At 42.3% G+C, this 9,919-nt stretch overlaps 1 protein-coding gene across 1 annotated transcript; it reads right to left on the bottom strand.

Annotated features, from left to right (window-relative positions):
• Nucleotides 1–770: 770 nt before the first annotated feature.
• Nucleotides 771–7,734, bottom strand: LOC138894661 (uncharacterized). Its single transcript, XM_070179377.1, has 3 exons — nt 6,942–7,734; nt 4,893–5,414; nt 771–790 (listed from the first exon to the last, which is right to left on the bottom strand). Exons 1-3 carry the CDS (start codon nt 7,732–7,734, stop codon nt 771–773), a joined length of 1,335 nt encoding a protein of 444 aa, XP_070035478.1.
• Nucleotides 7,735–9,919: the final 2,185 nt, after the last annotated feature.

The following is a 9,919-nucleotide window of genomic DNA, read 5'->3' as shown; positions in this document are numbered from 1 at the left end:
TTAATGATATACGGGTAGACATAGAAACAAGTAATTGACGGCGTATATACACTCGTTACCTCGCATATACGCCGCTACACATGAAATTCACATAGCACATAGCTCAAGAGTTCCTAATTTCCTCAAATCAAGGTTATACCCAACACTTACCTCACTCTGCAATCAACTCAAGGTTCAACCACGGCCTTGCCTTTCGAACAAGTCTCCAAACCAACCAAATCTACCAATGTATTGACCATTCAAAATAGGTTTTAGAAACTACCTGTTACATCTCGCGTTTTCGTACATTAAAGTTTCGTCTTCAGTTAATCGACGTAGGCTTGGGGATGAGATTATCATGAGGTTAACGTATTTATGCTATTTATAACAGGCGATAAGTAAGTTCCATGAAGGATAAAGGATACACGAATTAATGAAAACGAGTTTTGTTGAAGGTTATCGATTTGGGATAAAATACGGTCCAAGCTATAATACCCGATATTTATGGACTAGTACCATAAAAGGTACCATATGACCGTGATAGTACAATGTATAAAGTATATTAAAAATAAGTAGAATTTTAAATAATTTGAGATAATTCTTAATTATGCGAGTAATTGGTTAATTACCGGGTAACGGGACATTACCTAATTAACTAATAAGTTAGATAAAGATGAAAAATTTCCCCCCAACCCCCACGTGGCAGCAAAGCACCTAAACAAACAAATGACTCTTGGTCATTTGTGGTTAGGTGGCAACATGCCACAATAATTTCAAGACACCTCATTTTTTTATGCTTTGTCTACAATCACTACAATGAAAACATTAGACATTCTTAACAATCAGAAATGTTAGCACTTCCTACCATTCAAATTCCTACATGAAACCAAACAATTCCAGTTACAATTCAAGACACTAACAGACGCTAAACTCCATCCAAAACAAAGCTTCCAACGAAATTCTTGCAACCAAACAATTCCAACGAGAATTGTTAGAACCGCAACAACGTAAAATTTTGCGGTTCTAAAGGAGTACGGTGTAATATTTTTTAGGAATATTATACGGATGCTTCCTTATTCCAGGTATGTTAAGACTATCCATTCTTTCTTTTTGGCATGATCCAAATTATACAAAAGAAACGAGCAAACGCATAGTTTCCATAAACGACCCTATTCTTAGAAATATTAGGAGTGCCTATATTCTTGATTCCCCATGTGAATTATTATTATATCTTCTGTTCATGGGTCTCAAAAAAATACGTATTTGATAAAATTTATCCGACAGGCATATTATTTTTATGACATTCCGAGAAAATCTTATTAACGTATTTCTTAAGGCATATTATTTTTATGACATTCTGAGAAAATATTATTAACGTATTTCTTATGCATTTTATGCATTTATACATACACATTGACCCATGACCAGATGACGTTATATATGCGTATATATGTATATATATGTATATGGGATATGAAAAAAGGTTACAGCGTTATATACGCACCACCACATGATCAGTTTATATATGTTGATGATGTTGCCCACAGTAGCCGAGACGATATGATGGGATGCCCTCAGAGGCTTGATGATGTTATGTACACCTATACCTATGCACGACACGACATTTATATGCACGTGCATGACATTATAAATGTTTTGGAATTTACAAAGTTATTGAGACTTACAGATGGATTTTTTTATTCCATATTTCATCTATGTCTTTTATGTACTGATTTTCACGCTTGACATACTCAGTACATTATTCGTATTGATGCCCTATTTTCCGGAAACTGTGTTTCATGCCCGCAGGTGCAGGTAGGCAAGCCGATGGTCCCCCTTCTTAGGATCCTTGATCAGCAAGAGTTGGCGTGCTCCACTTGATCCAGAGCTGTTTTTGATTTTGGTACGATATGATTGTATATATATATATATATGGGTATGACGTGGCTCAGTCCCGTTTTTGTACAGTTGTATTTTTATTAGAGGTCTGTAGACAGTTATTTATAATTGGATAGTATGTGGCCTTGTCGGCTTTTAGTTTTGGGTATATAGTTACCTATAGCAGCCTTACCGTCTCGCCCACTGTATTCCGTACATATATGTATATATATCTTTTGGATAGATTTTTCTCATGCATGTTATTCTCGTAATCCAACAGATATTATTCATATTTATATCTTAGTCGCATGCTTAATGATGTTCGACAGGTAGGACTCGGGCACTCGTCGCGACCCATCGGTTTGGGTCGTGACACTACCTACGAATGAAAGAGGTTCAATTTAGATCATTATTGAAAAAGTCAACAAAAGTCAGCCTCGGGCTCGCTTGGTCAAAACCTGAGATTCGGACCAAAACCTAATCACCCAATTACCCCCGAGACCAATTATATAATTTATTTCAAAATCCGACCTCAATTCGAGGTCTAAATTCTAAATTTATAAAAATCCCTAATTCTACCAAAATCCCTAATTTCTAGCATGAAAATCCTAGATTTAAGGTTAAAAACTTATAAAATGTAACGGATAATTGAAAAGAAGTAGATTAAAGTTGCTTACCAAAGAATTTAGGAAGAAAGTCAATCACCTCTAGGGTATTTAGGATTTAGAGTTTGAAAGAAATGGGCAAATTCCTATTTTTCTCAACTTTTGACCAGGTGCAGATGTCGCAAATGCGACCTGGAGTATTTGCGCAGATGTCGCAAATACGAAAAAGACCTCGCAAATGCGAAGAATCCACACTTCTGCTGCCATCGCAAATGCGAACTTTACACCATCGCAAATGCGAGAACCCTAGTCCCCAGCCCATACTCGCAAATGCGATGATGTGATCGCAAAAGCGAGTCTCACATTTGCGAGCCAGACCTCGCAATTGCGAGATCTGCAGACAACACTAGAAACAGAAATGCATTAGCTATTCTTCTTAGTCCAAAACCACTTCGAAGCCTATTCGAAACTCACCCGAGCTCTAGGGGCTCCAAACCAAACATGCACACAAGCATAATAATATCATACGAACTCGTTCGCGAGATCAAAACACCAAAACAACCCCTAGAACTACGGATGGGACACCAAAACGAATGAAATTTTCCATGAAACTTAAGTACATGCAACTTTTCAACCGAACGTCCGAGTCATGTCAAATCAACTACGTTTTACACTAAATTTTGTAGACAAGTCATAAATACTGTAATGAGCTTTTAGGAAGTTTTGAAACTAGAACCTGGACCCGGTTGCAATAAAGTCAAACTACGGTTAAACTTGGAATTTATTTAAACCTTTAAACTTATAGTTTTCAACAAATTATAATAAATCAAGCTAGGGACTTCCAAATTGAATTTCGGACATACGCCTAAGATCACGATACGGACCTATCGGGACCGTCAAAAATACTGATCTGGGTTTGTTTGGGCAAAACGTTGACCGAAGTCAACACAAACGAGTTTTAAGGCACGATTTCACATTTTCGTCAATTTTGACATAAAATCCTTCTAGAAAAAGACACTGACTACGCATGCAAATCAAGGAAGGCTAAAGGAGCTATTCAGGGTTTTGAAACACAAAATTTAGGGTTAAAACTATAAATGACCTATCGGGTCATCACATTCTCTACCATTAAAACAAATATTCATCCTTGAACGGACATAGAAAAGTACCTGGACTGGTGAAAAGGTGTGGATATCTACTCCGTATGTTCGACTCGGACTCCAAGTGGCCGCCTCGGTCGGCTGACCTCTCCACTACACTCGAACAGAAGGATAACTATTAGACCTTAACTACCGGATCTGTTGGGCTAGAATAGCCACCGGCTCCTCCTCATAAGTCAAATCCTTGTCCAATTGGACTGAGCTGAAATCTAACACGTGGGACGGATCACCATGATACTTCTGGAGCATTGACACATGGAACACTGGATGGACTGCTGATAAACTGGGTGGCAATGCAAGCTTGAAGGCTACCTCGCCCATTCTCTCAAGAATCTCAAAGGGTCCGATGTACCTGGGGCTCAACTTTCCCTTCTTTCTGAAACTCATCACACCCTTCATGGGTGAAACTCTAAGCAATACCCTTTCTCTGACCATGAATGCAACATCACAAACTCTACGATCAGCATAACTCTTCTACCTAGACTGAGCGGTGTGAAGTCGATCCTAAATAATCTTGACCATATCCAAGGTCCTATACCAAATCTGTACCCAACAACCGAGCCTCTCCCAGCTTGAACCACCCAACTGGCGAACGACACTGCCTCCCATATAATGCCTCATAGGGAGCCATCTAAATGCTCGACTGGTAGTTGTTGTTGTAGGCAAACTCCGCAAGTGGCAAGAACTGATCCCAAGAACCCCCGGAATCCATAACACAAGCGCGGAGCATATCCTCCAATATCTGAATAGTGCGCTCGGACTGTCCATCCATATAGGGAAGAAATGCTTTGCTTAACTAAACCTACGTACCTAACTCACGATGTACTACATTCCAGACATGCGAGGTAAACTGCATACCTCAATCAGAAATGATAGACACGGGCATACCTCAATCAGAAATGATAGATCTCGGTTAACCTCTCTGAAGAATAGGTATTTGCCACTGGAATGAAATGTGCGGACTTGGGCAACCTGTCCACAATGACCCATATCGCGTCGAACTTCTTTTGAGTTCGTGGGAGTCCAACAACAAAATCCATAGTGATGTGCTCCCACTTCTACTCAAGAATCTCTAACTTCTGAAGCAAACCACCAGGTCTTTGACGCTCGTACTTTACTTGCTGACAATTTAGACACCGAGCTACATATGCAACTATATCCTTCTTTATCCTCCTCCACCAATAATGCTGCCACAAGTCCTGATACATCTTATCGGTGCCTAGATGAATAGAATACCGGGAACTGTGGTCCTCCTTAAGAATCAACTCACGAAGTCCATCCAAATTGGGCACACAAATATGACCCTGCATCCTAAAAAACCCATCATCCCCAACAGTAACCTGCTTGGCATCACCATGCTGCACCATGTCCTTAAGGACAAGCAAATAGGGATCATCATACTGACGCTCTCTGATGCACTCATACAAGGAAGACCGAGCGACTGTGCAAGCTAAAATATGACTACGCTCTGAAACATCTAACCTCAGGAACTGATTGGCCAACGCCTGAACGTCTGTAGCAAGCAGCCTTTCACCAACTGGAATATACGTAAGGCTGCCCATACTCACAGCCTTTCTACTCAAGGCACCAGCCACCACATTGGCCTTCCCGGGATGATACAAAATGGTGATATTATAGTCTTTTAATAGCTCCAAACATCTCTTCTGCCTCAAATTGAGATCCTTTTGTTTGAACAAATACTGCAGACTCCGATGATCCGTGAATTCCTGACACGACATGCTGTAAAGATTGTGCCTCCAAATCTTCAGCGCATGAACAATGGCTGCCAACTCTAAGTCATGAACAAGGTAATCCTTCTCATGAACCTTTAACTGCCGCGATGCGTATGCAATCACTCTACTATCCTGCATCAATACTGCACCGATCCCAATATGCGATGCATCACAACACACCGTGTAAGATCCTGAACCGGCGGGCAACACCAACACTGGCGTCATAGTCAAAGTAGTCTTGAGCTTCTGAAAGCTCAACTCACACTCGTTCGACCATCTGAATGGGGCACCCTTATGGGTCAATCTGGTCAATGGGGCTGCTATAGATGAAACCCCCCTCCATAAATCAGCGGTAATAACCCACCAAACCTAGGAAACTTCGGATCTCTGTAGTTGAAGTAGGTCTAGGCCAGTTCTGAACTGCCTCAATCATCTTAGGATCCACCTTTATCCCCGTGCCGATAAAACATTCCCCAAAAAGGCGACTGAGTCTAACCAAAACTCACACTTTGAAAACTTGGCATATAACTAGCTGTCTCTCAGAGTCTGAAGTACAATCCGAAGATGCTGCTCATGCTCCTCTCGACTGCGGGAGTAGATCAAGATATCATCAATGAATACAATCACAAAAGAATCCAAGTAGGGCTTGAACACCCGGCTCATCAAATCCATGAATGCTACTGGGGCATTTGTCAACCCAAATGACATAACTAGGAACTCATAATGCTCATACTGAGTCCGAAAAGCCATCTTAGGGATATCAGATGCCCTAATCCTCAACTGATGGTAGTCAGACCTCAAATCATTCTTCGAAAACACTTTGGCACCCTGAAGCTGATCAAATAAGTCATCAATCCTCGGCAACAGATAGTTGTTCTTGATAGTGACTTTGTTCAACTACCGATAGTCTATACACATCCACATCGACCCATACTTCTTTTTCATGAACAACACGAGTGCACTCAGGGCGAGACACTAGGTCTAATGAAGCCCTTATCAACTAAATCTTGCAACTGTTCCTTCAACTCCTTCAACTCCGGCGGGGCCATACAATATGGTGGAATAGAAATGGGCTGAGTGACCAGAGCTAAATCAATATAGAAATCAATACCCCTATTGGGTGGCATCCCCGACAGGTCTGCAGGAAACACCTCTGGAAATTCACGAATAACTAGCACTGAATCCATGGAAGGAACCTCCGCACTAGAATTACAGACATAGGCCAAATAAGCTAGACATCCCTTCTCGACCATACATCGAGCCTTCATATAAGATATAACTCTGCTAGTAGATTGGCCAGACGTCCCCCTCCACTCTAATCGAGGAAAACCCAAGATGATATCAAAATCTACCATATCAAGAAGTAGGATATCTACGCTAGTCTTAAGACTCCCAAGTAATCACACACGAGCGATAGACACGATCTACAATAATAGAATCTCCCACAGGTGTGGAAACATATATAGGAGCACTCAAAGAATCTTGAGGCACAACTAGATATGAAGCAAAATAGGATTACACGTAGGAATAAGTAGATCTCGGATCAAATAGAACTGAAGCATCTCTATGGCAAACGAGAATAATACCTGTGATAATGGCGTCAGATGACTCGGCCTCAGGCCTAGCTGGGAAAGCATAGCATCGGGGCTGGGGCCCATCACTCTGAACCACATCTCTGGGACAACCTTTAGCTGGCTGGCTTCCACCTCTAACGGCCTGACCTCTACCTTTAATAGCCTGACCCCCACCTCTGGCTGGCTGAGCGAGCGGTGGAGCAACCGGTGCCAGAACCATGGCACAAGAACTCTGATGTGGCAAGCCACCCAATAATCTCGAACAGGACCTCCTGATGTGCCCAATACCACCACACTCAAAACACCTATCCTGCTGTTGTGGCTGTTGAAACTGAATCTGACCCAAACGGGTCGGATAACTACAGTGATAGCTTTGAATCGGAGGCGCACTGATAGGTTCTGATGGTGCACTATAGGCTGGCTGCCATGAATAAGGCACATAAGGACCACAACTCCCTAAAGAACTATGAGATGCTTGAAGCGCTGAATGAAATGGCATGGGAGGATGGGCTCTACCAAAAGCACCCTTGCCTCCAGATGAGGCACCACTGAAACTACCGTAATGACGAGGGCTTTTGTCTGACACCGACCCTCTCTCCTGAGCACGAACCAACTCGATGCGTCTGGAAATATCAATGGTCGTCTGAAAGGAAATATCACTCCTAGTCTTCTTGGCCATCTGAAGGCTGATAGTGCAAGTGATCCCATCAATAAATCTCCTCACTCGCTCCTTCTCAGTAGGAAGCAAGATAGTGGCATGGTGAGCTAAGTCCACAAATCGAGTCTCGTATTGGGTGACAGTCATACCACCATGCTGAAGTCGCACAAACTGCCTGCGGTACTCTTCTCTCAAGGTGACATGGATGAACTTCTCTAGAAATAGTTGTTAGAACTGATCCCAGGTAAGTGCAGGCAACCCTGCCGGTCTAGTCAACATATAATCTCTCCACCATCTTCGGGAGGAACCAGTCATCTGAAATGCGGCAAAATCGGCCCTATTGATCTTAATTATACCCATGTTCTGCAACACCTTGTGGAAACAGTCTAGAAAATCTTATGGGTCCTCAGAAGGTGCGCCACTGAAATGAACAGGAAAGAGCTTGGTGAAGTTATTCAACCTCAACATAGCCTCAGAAGACAAAACAGGCCTATCACCGGCATGTGCCGTAACAACCGGCTGAACTACCCCAACTAGCGGGGTTGCTGGAGTCTGAAACTGGGGAGCCACCTGCTCTGGGGTGTGATTAGCGGGAGTCTGTGCCCCCTCCCAGAATGAGAGACGGCTGGTGCCACCAGAAATGTACCGGTCTGGGCCATACTCTCAATAAGGCCCACCAAATGGACTAGAGCATCCTGAAGCACTGGAGTGGATATGAACCTCTTCGGGACCTGAGCTGGTCCTACAGGTACAATTTGAGCTGGAACCTCCTCCTCGAAATCCACCTGAGGCTACACTGTGGGTGCTATTGCTCGAGCTCTAGGCTGAGCTCTAACTCGGCCTCTGGCGCGACATTGGCCTCGACATCTGCACCTAGTCATAGTTTCCACAGAGGGCTCCGGCTCCTGTCCAGCGGTAGATGCATTGTTTGTTCTCGCCATATGTGAGAGAACAAGAATATAAGGGTTCAATCATCAATGACAGAATAAAATCGCACGACAGAGTAAGAAAGAAGTGATATTTTCCTAAACTCCATAGCCTTTGGAAGATAAGTACAGAAGTCTCCGTACCGATCCTCCAGACGCTATTAAGCTTGCTTGTGACTCGTGACACCTAGGTAATCTAGTGATCTGATACCAACTCGTCACGACCCAAAATTTCCACCCTTGGGACCGTGATGGCGCCTAACATTTTACTTGCTAGGTAAGTCAACGTTAGAATAGTTTATCCATTTTTAACAGTTTAGATTAAATAATAATAAAGTAGCCGAAATAGCTAAAATTAATCTGAAGTAAAGTGCGGAAAACCATAAGAACTGAAATATCTAATACAACCCCGAATCTGCTCTCACAAGTGCACGGGCTACTAGACTAATACAGATAAAGGTCTGAATGAATGTAAGGCTGTCTGAATGAAAATACACAGCTAAAATAAGTCAAAAAGGGACTTCAAGGCTGCGAACGCCGAGCAGTTGTACCTCAAGTCTCCGTGCAGAGTGTAGTTTTAGTACAACCGACCCCAGGTACTCTGTAAGTGCCGAGCCGATCCTCGAAAAAGTAGTGACAAGGCTAAGACGGGTCACTTACAATAACCTGTACGCAATATAAAATAATAAAAGGAAAGGAAAATACATAAACGAAATAAGGCAGTTAACTCATGAAAATAACTCAATCCTCAAAGAAAACCAGTAAACGCCAGAATTACCAAATCCTTAGAATCTCATACGAAAGTATCGAAGACAATACAATACAATATGAAATAGAAAACACATAAAGTGTGGCGGCGCACAACCCTATCCCATCGTACAACATTATCCTCCCTTATTCCACAATGTAAAAACCAATAATAATAAGTAAATATATGTTGCGGCGCGCAACCCACCCGAATCCCACCATATAATCAGAGTCAATATCATAATTCACCCTTATTTCACCATATCAATCCACCCTTATTTCACCTGTTGCGGCACGCAACCCGATCCCACCGTACAATATACATCCTCCCTTATTTCACCATATCAATCCACCCTTATTTCACCTGTTGCGATGCGCAATCTGATCCCACTGTACAATATACATCCTCTCTTATTTCACCATATCAATCCACCCTTATTTCACCTATTGTGGCGCCCAACCCGATCCCACCGTACAATATACATCCTCCCTTATTTAACCATATTATTCCACCCTTATTTCACCTATTGCGGCGTGCAACCCGATCCCCTATATCAATAAATGTAATAAATTCAATAACTCAATTCACAAGAAGCTCTACAAATAAGGAATATGAAAGAAAAGCCATAATGGAAATCTCGTACCGAAATAAGAAGTGC

The sequence above is a fragment of the Nicotiana tomentosiformis genome, chromosome 6 (assembly GCF_000390325.3).
Source record: "Nicotiana tomentosiformis chromosome 6, ASM39032v3, whole genome shotgun sequence".
NCBI classification, from domain to species: Eukaryota; Viridiplantae; Streptophyta; class Magnoliopsida; order Solanales; family Solanaceae; genus Nicotiana; species Nicotiana tomentosiformis.
This window is presented reverse-complemented; position numbering and strand designations above follow the sequence as displayed.